The sequence below is a fragment of the Drosophila ficusphila genome, unplaced genomic scaffold (genome assembly GCF_018152265.1).
Source record: "Drosophila ficusphila isolate 14025-0441.05 unplaced genomic scaffold, ASM1815226v1 contig_198, whole genome shotgun sequence".
NCBI classification, from domain to species: Eukaryota; Metazoa; Arthropoda; class Insecta; order Diptera; family Drosophilidae; genus Drosophila; species Drosophila ficusphila.
In genome coordinates, this window is record NW_025064092.1 from 8,342,154 (window position 1) to 8,354,882 (window position 12,729).

The 12,729-nt window shown below is 41.7% G+C and overlaps 1 protein-coding gene across 4 annotated transcripts; it reads left to right on the forward strand.

The window, feature by feature from the left end:
* The first annotated feature begins 606 nt into the window (after positions 1 to 606).
* LOC108095315 lies at positions 607 to 10,890 on the forward strand. Of its 4 annotated transcripts, XM_017196391.2 has the most exons (7): positions 607 to 762; positions 3,026 to 3,666; positions 3,732 to 3,804; positions 4,030 to 4,094; positions 4,159 to 6,146; positions 6,225 to 7,228; positions 7,707 to 10,890. In XM_017196391.2, exons 5-7 carry the CDS (start codon positions 4,201 to 4,203, stop codon positions 8,585 to 8,587), a joined length of 3,831 nt encoding a protein of 1,276 aa, XP_017051880.1. In that variant the 5' UTR covers positions 607 to 762; positions 3,026 to 3,666; positions 3,732 to 3,804; positions 4,030 to 4,094; positions 4,159 to 4,200; the 3' UTR covers positions 8,588 to 10,890. The 4 variants fall into 4 exon arrangements, with proteins under 4 accessions (XP_017051880.1, XP_017051877.1, XP_017051878.1 ...); XM_017196388.2 differs by having other exon boundaries at positions 3,026 to 3,804; XM_017196389.2 differs by lacking the exon at positions 607 to 762 and adding an exon at positions 2,021 to 2,785 and having other exon boundaries at positions 3,026 to 3,804.
* Positions 10,891 to 12,729: the final 1,839 nt, after the last annotated feature.

The following is a 12,729-nucleotide window of genomic DNA, read 5'->3' on the forward strand; positions in this document are numbered from 1 at the left end:
ACCTACAACTGTTCGAAATAAATATGAAACCAACATGCACGACTTAAATTACTAATGCATTGAATAAATAACAGAATATGTTAATGCTTTTTTGATTTTAACCATTGAAAAACACGCTACTACATATTTTGAGAAGGTACAAGCAAGCACAATAATTTTGTCTTGTATTAAAATATTCATATTTACTTCAAACAAAATATTACAAGCAGGGCTTTTAAATAAATGAAAAACAGTTTATTTATAAAATTTTTATTCAGAAATTTTTTTAACATTGCAAAAATTCTTACCCTTATGAAATGAATTTACGCCATCTAGGAGAGGTTATAAAAAAAACAAATAATTGTTTAGCAATGACTCAAACCAACAGTTATCAGGTCGCTTAAACAGCGCAGTGTGACCGACTGCCAATTAAGGTGGATAAATTGTCGAAAGGCTCCGGTTGATAAATATTCATTATCGATCTAGCAAATCGGTTTTTACCTTATGGAATTACTTTCAAAGAATTTCGCGTATCGATAGTTACAATATTGTTATCGCAATATCGACAAAAAAAAGTGTGACCAATTGTTTGTGTCTCCCAAAAAATAGTATATGTGAGCCGTCAGACTTTGGTCACATTGCATTACCAACCTTTAAGTTTAGTTTCGTAAAAAAAAAAAACATTTAAAAAAAGGCGATAAAACCAAACAAAAGGACTCCAGTGATAACTAAACCAATTGCATTGCACACTACACGCAAATATATGAAAATGTGATGTTAAGTGTGAGTAAAAACCGACGGAAAAGCCAAAGGAGTGTGCGTGAACAAGTATGTGTGTGTGAGTGCGCGTGAGGTACGAATAAAGTGTAAAGAAAGGAGGGCAAAAGAGCGGCGCCAGCTAAAAAATATAAACAATTAAAAGACGCATATGTATAAACAATGTATGTGCGTAAATATTTCCAAAAGTTGAAAAGCGGGCAAGGAAAACAAAAGAACTAGTTCCTTCTTACTTGAGTGTGTGTGGTTGTGTGTTTTTGTGAGGGGGAGAGGATTCCATTCCAGCTGCCTTTGTGTGGATTTTATGTTTTTTTATTTTGTATTATTTTATTGTGTGGATTGTTTGAACCCTTTTTAGCCTCCTTTTGAGAAAGTGTGCGTTCGTGTGTTTTCAACCCCCAAAATACGTTTACCACCCACCGCCAGCCGCCCGGCGAAAAATCACTGAGCAATAAACCACCCACCACCCCAAAAACAAAAAAAAAACGAATTATTTCCCACTGAAAATTTTCTTCCAAGGTGATGATGTCTTCTTCTTCTATCCCATCTTCCTTTTCTTTCCAGGAGCAGCGCACAAAAAGGGAGAAACAAGAAAAGAGAGAGAGAGAGAGAGAGCGCCATTCAAAAACTGTCGAAATAAAACGGCTTCTCCACCTCTTGCCCCCTTTCATTCCCCAACCCCCGCTGCAGCACTCATCTTACAGTGGGGCGGGTTAAACAAATTTCGCAACACTATAATTTTATTTAGCTACTTTTTAGTAGTTAGAAGAAATTTCAATGTTGCACACTTATATGAAGAAATAGTGGATATGAAACGGTCCTACCTGTTTTTGACCTTTCCGCCCCACTGTGCATTGCATGACGCTCAACCACTGAGGCTAGCGCCTTCCCTGTCTCTCGTTCTCATTCGTCTATATGCCATCCTTTTCGCTCACGCCGCCTGCCTTTCGGCTTGTTTCTTTTGTGCCTATTTCCGCTTGTTAGGTCAGCTCTTTCCCCCTCCATTCGCCATCCCCTTTTTGTGCTCCCTTTATAGGCTCCAAGTTCTGGCAGTCCTTAATGTACAGTGATGGGCAAGAAAAGCGTACGTTTAATAATTAATTGTCATACATTTTTTGTGATTGAATTCCAAAATCACTGTAAAATTCGATGACATAAAAATAATTTTTTAAAAATATATTGACAAATTTTTTAGATTAAACAAAATTTTAATATTTTTGAATATAAAATATTTGATCCTTTTTGTGAACACAATACACATTTTATGTTTTCCGTGAACGTGTAGTACTATATTGATGACCGCTGCTGTAAATTTTTTGGTTTGTGCTGATGCTTTATATGTGTGAGAATAAAGTCGTGTGGCCAGTGTGTGTGGGTGTAGGCAAGGGTAAGAAAGCCAAAGAAAAGGCAAAAGGAGTAGGGCAAGAACTGAATTAAGAGGGGCAACAAGAAAGGAAACAGAAGTAAGGTTTTTGTGCAACTCAACCCAAAAAATTAACTTTTCAATATTGCGCGCCTTTCGCTCGTTAGCCAACACTGCCCGCAGAATGCAACCCTGACTGAACTCACTTACACACACATAGAAACTCATAGACCCAGGGAGGCAAAAATTCACACACTAGCAAATGTTTTTTGTTATTATTGAACAGTAAAGAACAGCGCAAAAAACGAGCTTACGAATGTGAAAAACAAAGCGGTTGTGTGAAAAACAGCAACAAGAAAAGGCATGTGGAAAGCAAAAGAAAATTACTCGCGGGGGAGCAATATCGGCTGAGAAAGAAGCAGAAGCAAAAGCAGAGAAGGAGTGTAAGAAGAAGCAGCGCAGCCGCTAATTGTCGCGTCGTTCGTTGTTGTTGCTGCTTTGCAAAAAACCGAAAAGTAATAGCAAAAATAAATAGCAAATAAAAATAATACAATACAAAATATTAAGTTATTAACAAATTGAAGAGCAGCAGAAACTACAGAAACGAGCAAGAAGCAGCGGTAAAGGAAAAGGCAAAAAGGAGAACAACCGAAAAGGTCAAAAAATGTGAGCGAGCGAGAGACCTCCCCCCGAAAAAAACCAAAAGAAAAATGGAGCAAAAGTGAAAAACCTGTGTGTGTGTTTGTGTGTATGGAGGGGGAAAAGCTAAAATTAATTTTTTGTTTTTATTTCCAAGGCGCGCGCGTATGTGTGTGTGGGTGGAAAATCCGATTTCGTAGAACGCATTTAATTGTTAACAACAACAAATCGTGTCTAATTTACCTGACTTTTCTATATCATTTTCAGTTAGTAATTAAATTGCACAAAAATCGAGAGATGAGAGCAAATCAATAATAATAATAACAAAAGGAAAAGAGGCAAGGAGAAGAGGAGCAAAAGTAACGGCAGCTGCATGTGTGTGTTTTTCTGTGGATGTGTGTAAAACAAACAAAAAGAGAGTAATTTTTTTAATAAAAATGTGGAAATCAAGCAAGGAAACAACAAAAGCTAAAACAACAACAACAAAAGCAGCAGCTAGGAGCAGCGCAGTCAGCAGCGACGTCGACGCCAGCGTCGCCGCATGGAAAGCACAAAAAACCGCATGACAAGGAAATGGAAAATTTTTGTGCAGCCCGAAAAACCAAATGTGAACATAAAAGAAAGGCAAAAAGCAAGGCGTTGAGCGAAAGAAAAACAAAACAAAAACATCAAAAATTGAATGTGCGTGTGTTTTCCAATCTAAAAGGATCATAATAATAATAATAACTGGCAAAAGAAAAAGGCAGCGGCTTTCAAAAACCAAGAAGAAAAGAGAGTGGGAAAAATAAAAGGAAAAGGAAGAATACAAAGAGTAACTATCAAATAAAGCACAGAAAGAAATTATTGTGGAGGAGCAAAACGCTATATAAAAATATACAACAAATATTCTGATGCAAATCGGCTTCAAAGTAAGAGCAGCCGCCAAAAATTAAAAAAAACCTTAAGAAGAAATAGCCGCCTTTAAATATTTCAGCAACTGAATGGACAAGCGGAAAGGAATTTTAAAATTATAAACAGCATCTTCGGTAACTAAACCACGCTAAAATGTGAGTATCATCAACAAGTATTTGAATGAATTACTTGAAAACTTTAAAGCAATCCTTTTGAGTCTTCCTTTAATATAACAGCATAAGAATTTACTTAGGTAGGGATTAAAATATATTTTAAGGGAGAATTGCTTAAAGTATTCAATAAAGTTCTTAATAAACCTACCGAAAATAAACCCTTTGCCCGAGCAATGGCAAAACTTAATCATTCTTTCGGTTTTTTAGATATACAACAAACAGCTAAGGATCTCGCGAAAGCAGCCGACGCATCCTGAGCAGTTGAAAATAAAGTGAGTTTGGTACCTGCATTTGCTATCCGAATTAGACCAGTCTAAAGACCTTTATAAATTGCAGAAAATCGTTAAAATACATAAAAAATAATATTATATCGCTGCCATGGCCAGCAGCGCGACAAACGTCGACGGCGGCAGCGGGACGTCGGCGGCGCTGCCATCGCTCTTCCCCGCCGTCGGCGCCGCTGCCGGCGTAAAGGATATGGACGGACTGATTGCCATTAACGATAGCGCCCTATCGCAACAGATCGAATTTATACTGCAGGATGCTCCCATGGAGCAGGACGATGATCCTCACCAGCATTCGCATTCGCATGTGCACCACCACCACCATGCTGCGCACCATCATCCCCACTCGCATTCGCATCAGCAGCAGCATCTCCATCAGCAGCAGCAGCAGCAGCAACACCATCCGCATCATCATCTGAAGCTGGAGAACAGCAGCAACAACCACCCACCGACAGCAGCAGCAGCAGCAGCCGCGGTAGCAGCAGCAACAACTGCGACAACAGCAGTAACATCAACCAACAACAGCGCTTCCTTTAGCACCAGCAGCAACGCGAACAGCAACAGCAACAATCACCTGGACGGCCAGCAACAATTGCTCATCCAACAGCAACAGCAGCAGCATCATCTTTTGAACGGACGCCGCATAATCATCCAGGCAACGGGCAGCTCCGCAGTTTTGGCCGCCAGCGATATCAAAGAGGAGGACGAAGAGGAGGAGGATCCGGAGCTAAACGATGAGAATCTGCAGGATATCGAGGAGGAGGCTCAGGCGGCGGAGGCAGACGAGGAGCCCGAGAGCACCACACAGCACCTGGCCGCGCAGGTCAAGCTGGAGCTGGAAGAGGATGAGGAGATGCCCGAGGATGAGGAGGAGGAGGACGAGGACGATGATGAGGAGCAGCAGCAGCACGGGCAGCTGGAGTACCAAATAGGTTCGGCAACGCCAGCGGGTGGAGCGACAGTCAGCGGCGCTGGTGGTGCTGGTGGATCGACAGCAGGAGCAGGAGCGGCAGGAGCCCAGCAGTTGGTTCAACTGCCCGCCGGGAGCATTGTGAGCACCACCACCCACCGATTGTCGGTGCCCGTGACCGAGGCGGCTCTCGTGCAGCTGCAGCGTCGGCCCGTTTACATAAGCAACGCCGTGGGAGGCCTGACCGCCGGCACAACCTATGTACGAATGCCGGCGGCGGCGGTCATCAGCCGCAGTCCCATGACGGTGCTGAATGTGGTGCAACAGGCGCTGCCGGCCACTCAGTTGATCCTGCAGACCCAACAGCAACAGACGCCGGCAACGACAGCCGCCGAGCAGCAGTTGGCCTTGGCCTTGGAGCAGCAGAGGCAACAGCAGGAGCAGCAGGCCCAGCAACAACGCCAGCAGCAGCAACAGCAACAAGAGCAACAACGGCAGCAGCAGCAGCAACAACAAGAACAGCAAAGGCAGCAGCAACAGCAGGCGCAGCAGCAGCAAACCCATCCAGTTAAGCATTCAGCATCAAGTTCTTCCTCAAACAGCAATAGCAACACAAACTCCACCACCAACAACAACAACAGCAGTAACAGCGGCAGCAGCAGCAGCAACAGCAACAACAATCCGCCGGCGGCAACCGTGACCACCAGTTACCAGTGCGTGGAGTGTGTGGAGAAGTTCGACTCGAAGGAACTGTTCGACATCCATCGCAGCGGTCATGCCAACAACATGAAGTGCGCCATTTGCAACATGGTGCTGAAGTCGCTGAAGAACTACGAGAAGCACTGCCTGCGCTGCAAGCCGTACGAGTGCCAGATTTGCGGACGAGTCGTTCGCTTCCGGCCGAACTTCATCAAGCACATGCGCGTGCACACGGGGCAGCAGTCGGAGCGGCACAAGTACAAGTGCGAGGTGTGCCACAAGGAGTTCATGAGCTTCGAGTACTTCAAGGTGCACAAGAAGATCCACAACGAGAACGTCAACCTGACCTGCGAGATCTGCGGCAAGGTGTTCAGTGCGTTGGCATCGCTGCGCGGACATTCGAAACTCCATTCGGGCGTCAAGCTGCACAAGTAAGTTGGATATTCTCCTGTTCATATATACATAACTAAAAGGAGCACTAAAATACATAAATCCTCTTTCTTTTCCAGATGTGACGTATGCGGCAAGGGCTTCGGACAGCGCTACAACCTGAAGATCCACGCCAGAACGCACACGGGCGACTTTCCGTTCGAGTGCAAGATCTGCAAGAAGAAGCTGCACACGCAGTCCTCGCTGCAGACGCACATGCAGGTCCACCTGAGGGATCAGCCGGGAGCGGCGGCGGCGGCGGCGTCTGCATCGGGGCCCACCTCCTCGAAGGCCAGCAACAGCAGCAATTCGAGCAACAGCAGCAACTCGAGCAGCAGCAACTCCAGCAGCAACGGCGGAGCAGCAGCCGCAGCAGCAGCTTCGACAGCAACGACGACGATCGTTAAGCTGGAACCGCCGCACGAGCTGGACAGACCCGGCACAAGTAGCAATCAGCTGCAGCAGCAGCAGCAGCACCTCCACCTCCAGAGCCAGCACCAAATGGAGCTGGACGAGCAGTCGGGACTTAGCGGGGATGAGGAGGAGGGCGGCGGCGTCGGTTTGAACTCCTCCTCGCACATTGTGAACGCAACCACCAATCGCTTGACCACCGGCGAGGACTCATCGGAGTCCTCGAATGCCTCGCTACACCTGAACCAGCACTCCTCCACCTCATCCTCGCCAGCCTCGCAGCACCAGCTGTCGCAGTCGCAGCAGCAGCAGCAGCAGGTGCAACAGCAATATCTCGTTTCGGCGCCCACGCGAACCATCGTCATTAAGAACTACATGCAGCAGCAGGGATCCCAGCAGCAGCAACAGCAGCAACAGACCTCCGATCCAACGCCCGTGCTGCATGCCCAGGTCATCCAGAGCGGTGCAGGCACCAGCAACGGCAACGGCAACACCTCCACCACCAACAGCAGCGGCGGCGGCAGCGGCAGCAACATTGTGTCCACCAACAGCAGCGGCAATCTGAGCAACGGCTCGCAGTTGATAAGGAAGACCCCGATCATTCATCACTCCACCGGGAGCGGCGGCAGCAGCGGTGGTTCTGCGCTGGCCAGTGTGTTGCGGCAGACAGGTGGTGAGTGCTCCCCCATCAGCTTAAGTGGTTCAATGTCTAGTCAGTGGGTTGAAAAAAAAGGTCTTCTTCAAGGCACATTTGGCTGCATTTCACAAGTTTTCTTACTATTAATTCGTATACATTACGGTGGAATGCTGATATTATATGCTGGTTTATTTTTTTTGTGTTTTATAAGATCATAAATCGTGTTAGTCTTTTGATGTTCTAGCCATGCTGTTTGAGTTTTTCAATGAGCGTGTCTATTTCCCTGGAAAACAATGAGGTTCTTCATTGATCTTCATTGCCAAGTGTTTTGTGTAAACAATAGCCAGTGTTTTGCAGAAGTAAAAAATGTTATTTGTTTATGGTTGTTTTCTATCAAAAACACAAGAGTCTTTATAAATTCCACATTCTACTTAATATACTGACTAGACTTGCCGCCTTAATAGATAACCCAAAAAATATACACCTCATTTGCAAATTTCTTTTTTGTTTTTAGTTGTTTCGCCCGCTCAATCGCCATCGTCGTCGTCGACCTCTTCCACCTCATCAACGGTGCTGGTGTCCAAGGCCAACGATGTGCCCCTGTCCATAGCTTCCTCATCGATCATACGCAGCACGAGGAACCACCAACAGCAGCAGCAGCAGCAGCAGCAACAAGCCCAACAACAGCAACAGCAGCAGCGAGTGACGCAGCGCAACAACCACCGAAACCACCACCGACGTCGTCATCTGGCGGACATGGATGACGATGAGGACGAGGACGAGGATCAGCAGCAACAGCAGCAGCAGCAGGCGCAGCAGCAGCAACATCATCAGCATCATCACAACCACCATCATCACCACCATAACCATCACAACCATCACTTCGATGACGATGATGACGATGAGAAGTCATCACCGTCCCTGGCCACAGCGGCCATTATCAAGGTGGAACCGAATCTGTATTCCTCGGGCTCCGGCGACAATTCCAACGATATGTTCATCAAGGAGGAGGTGATGTTCGAGGACTCGGCCGCTTTGCATTCCCCACAATCGCCGCCCAGCTCAAAATTCCGCATCTCGAACTTTGATAGTGACTTGGTGGATCATCACGTGAACTTGAATCACTCGCTGCCGCCGTATGGCAATCTGTTTGAACCGCACTCGATACCGGATAGTATACCGGTGCAATTGTATCCGGACGACGACGATGACTTCCGGTTGGATCATAGTTCGCTGGGTGGACTGCACAACACAACGTCGTCGTCGACCACCGATGGGGATTTCATCAAGAAGGAATGGGTCTACGGCACCGGCACCAGTTCCTATGCCATGAACGGCAAGTTCGATGATGACAGCGATGCGCTGTGCGACGCGGCCAACTTCATCTACAATTGAGTGCAGGCAGCCGTTGCCGTTGTGGTGGATCATCATCATCATCATCATCATCGTTGTCGTCATCACCATTGTCATTGGAAATGGAGGAGGAATCCGCGTCGTCGGCTGAAGCAGATGAAGCAGATGATGGTACTTGAGGAGCAGAAAGAGCAGTCTGTCGAAGAGGAACTGAATCTGAAACAGGATCAGGATCATCAGGATCAGGATAAGCAGCGCATTGTCCTGCGACGCGTTCACGATGCAGCCATGTGGAGCTGAGGATTCGGTTAACCCAAATTCGTAGATGTACCACGTATATACTATATATATATATGTCCCCCCTACATAGATCATACACACACAACACCACTCACACACACACACACACCAAACACATCCAAGAGGGTGAATCGATTTGCGTGAGGTGCAAAAACCAATTTATGAACAATTCTAACTAATTTCGCTGTAAAAACTTTCGAGCTATTAACGTTTTTGCAGCTCTAAGCCTTCAACTATGCAAAAGGCATGCGAAAGGAATTTTTTCAAAGAGTAACCTATGTTTGTATTACACAAATTCAAACTGTTTCGGCTTTAATAACCATTTTTTTTTTAAGGAGTATTAGTTTTGAGTGATTTATCAGCTGGTTTTAAAATATCTGGTATTATCCAAACGAAAAATATTTTTTTTAACCAAGTTTAAAACTCTAACCAATTTGATTGTATAAATTATAGATCTAAGAATTATTCTGACCTACCCAAAAGAGAAGAGGAGGAAATTGGGTTCATTAGGTTTAGCTTTAAATGAGTATCATAAAGTTTCCAAGGCCAAATTATTTAGAATTATCCATAGAAGACGACTCTATCTTACTGTTCTATTTTATTTTTGCAACGCAATCGGGTCGAGCCACCCTAATATATATATACACAATATATATATATATATATTACTAATACATAGTACACATACTTATCCTATATGTCCACCATATAGATAATTTGCTATCTCTGTTCCGCTCGTGATGATCTTAAAACGTGATCTTAAGTCTAAATCAATGTGTAAAATGTTAATTTCGCTTTCGTTCGAACCTTTTCTCCCAGTGTGTAATCTTCCCCAGTTTCGGTTTGTTGTAGTTCTTTATCTTTTCTCTCGCTCGCTCACTCTGTGTGTCTCTGTCTTTGTTGCTCTCGTGTCCCCACTGTCTCTGTCTCTCTCTATCTCACTCTCACTCCGATCTGTTTATAGGAATTGTAAACAACAATTTTAACCCCACTTTTAGTGTAAAAAAAAAGAAGAAAATCTCAAATGAACTTGTAACTTGATGTGAAACACGAATTGTTTATTATAAGTTTTTATTTTTACATATCATTTACCCTTATTTAATATAAATCTCAATTCGAACTTTCCGTATGGCTCAGCACATTGAATTATCTATTGTGAGCCCTAATTTTAGTTGTATAGTTTTGTATTTGATCTCTCGGCTTTAGTTTTTGCATTCAAATCGAAAGAAAATTCAGTTCCTGTGTAATGGCAAAGATGACTTGAGAAATTGTATTATAATTTAATGGACTAGACAATCAATGTGCTGTTTTTATATGGAAAGATGTATTTTACCAAACATATATATTTCTATATCACTCGAGGATCCTTCAGTATTGGCTCCCCAAAAACCGAATCAAAGGAAAGAAAGTACCTAAGTGAAACCAGCTAATATTTCGCTTACCGCTTTTTTTGTTTTTGATTGACACCTTGTTTTCACTTACCTAAAGCGCAGTATTTGTTTCATTTAATTCGAGAACAACCCGTATACATTTTTTCATAGTTAGTTTGTAAAGTGATAAGGTATTTTTTTGAGTTTTTTTATTAGCAGTTCTAATGTGCAATCTCCCCCATCACCGAACTTTGACCTCTATCTCACCTTCGCTCGAACACCTTGTGGTTTCCTTAATTAGTTGCTAAGTACCCAAGATAAACACACACACCCACACATACACACACGAATACATAAATCACCCACACGAATTACGATTATGATTTGCATTACTATATACTATAGATAATCTGTAGCTAAGTGTAAGCCTGATTTCTGTGTAGTCTCTAAGCTGAAAGAGCATGCTTTAGCTTTAGCTTTACCCTAACATACGAAACTGCATAAGCATACGAATATATAATATATATATAGCCGCTGTACAATTACTTGATCTTTAGCATTAACACTTAAAAACTTTTCATTTGCATTTACATAACGATTGTTTGTGTATTCTTTTCGTTTTTCGAAAATTAAAAATTATATTAAACAAATATATATATAGCCATAAAAAAATTATATATATATATATATATATATAAATATATATATCTGGATGGGGAATCGGATACAACAATGGAGGAGAAAAAGAATCCACATAACAAAAACTTCTATCAAAAGCATTTAATGTTAACATAATGAATAAAAATCTATATAAATTAATTAATTAAATGATAAATGTATAACAAACAAGTTAGCCAACAATTGTAAAACGTAGCTGAAAGAGTTCACTTTTTTTCGTGTGTGTAGCATGGAAGGAAAATCATATTTAACCAATTTGTTTGTTTGAGAGTTTTTATTTCGCTTTTTTGTGCTTAATCGTAATTGTTGTTGCTTGCCATTTTGTTTGTTACTAAAAGAAAATACATAATTATATAACAAGAGCCGTTAATCATAAAAACACACAACACTCACACATAGACACGTGGAAAAGCTCAAAGGAAAAACGCGCAAAGAGAAAATGTTTTTGTTTTCCAATCAAAAAAAAAAAAAAAACATTAATTACGGATTTGTCTTCCGCACGAGTTAAAAGTTCGATTTGAACAATGTACAAATTTTCAGTTGATTAAATCGATAACCGGTTTATAAGAAGTCGATAAATAGATGAGGAATTCGATAGCCAGTTGAAGAAATCCTTGGCCTAACCATTTCCCCTTTGGGAGCCAAAGTTTTAGCAAGCAATTTAAACAAGTTGGAATTTGGATTTGAACGATGGACGAATTCGATACAAGCCACCCTCCCATTTTCACTCCATTTTCGGGGAAGCCCAAACCCGAAAATTTTAGGAAGCAATAAAAACGAGACAAAACAGGTGGGAAAAACCCTCGCGGAAATCCTCTTCGAAAAAACTCATCGTTCACTGCCCCATGCGCCTTTTCTCACGCCCCCTTTTTAAATACACTGAGAGCAATCAAGGGAAATTAGGAAAGCACCCCAAAGTCATTTTCAGTTACACCGAAAACAAAATCGAGGAAAAACGAGATCTTTTGTACGTTTGCAAAGAAAAAAGGAAATATTGTAGGATAAATGAAAACCAAACTCCAACAAATACTATTTTATATACCAAACAACAAAAGGATAAAAACGATGATTAACAAAAACCCAACAACTTTGCACTACAACAACAACCAACTAAATTTTTAAAAATTTAATCTCAACGACTGCGCACACAACAACAAACAAATTTTTTGTATTATATTATAAAAAAAAATGGAAAAGAAAAAAACAAAAAAACGTAACTTTAAACAAGATCGAAGAGGAAACGGGTGAAGTGAATGATAGAAAGCAAAGTGAAATATTTTTTTAAGTGTAAACCAGGCCGGTCAAAAAGGCTTGGGCGCCAAATTTTCTGCAATAAAAAATATTTAATAAAGTAATATTGTAAACTTTATAGTGTACACACACAAAAACACCTTAAATTAGGAACGAAAATGGATATATAATTGTGAAGCCAAGAACAGTCCAATTACGAACACACATTCACACAAATTAAATGTGGTTTAGTTGTCATTTTTTTTTAAACATAAAAGTACCTTAAAATCAAACAATTGAGAAAGTAAATTAATAATAACTAATTTCTATGTGTCTCCCTTTGTGTGTAACTTTGCAACTCTAAATTCTTGAAATAAAAAATTAAAAACAACACATAATCATATTAACACAAAAAAAGCAAACAAATTAAAATTAAAAATTGTAACTAAGCAAAAGAATAATTATTTTTAAAGGTAAATCAATTTGTTATGCACAAAATATATATGCAGAAAAGCCAACTTTTTAAGTTACGAATTTGTTAAAAGATCTAAAGAGTAGAAGAAAACCCGACTTTTTAAAGCATTTTCGAGAAATATTGAGAAAAAA

What these genes read in the sequence shown, in the direction of transcription:
- LOC108095315 (XM_017196388.2), top strand. Translation starts at nt 4,201, where the DNA reads ATGGCCAGCAGCGCGACAAACGTCGACGGCGGCAGCGGGACGTCGGCG. An exon ending in TCGGGCGTCAAGCTGCACAA is followed by an intron (nt 6,147 to 6,224) that starts GTAAGTTGGATA and finishes TTTCTTTTCCAG; the next exon opens with ATGTGACGTATGCGGCAAGG. An exon ending in TGTGTTGCGGCAGACAGGTG is followed by an intron (nt 7,229 to 7,706) that starts GTGAGTGCTCCC and finishes TTTTGTTTTTAG; the next exon opens with TTGTTTCGCCCGCTCAATCG.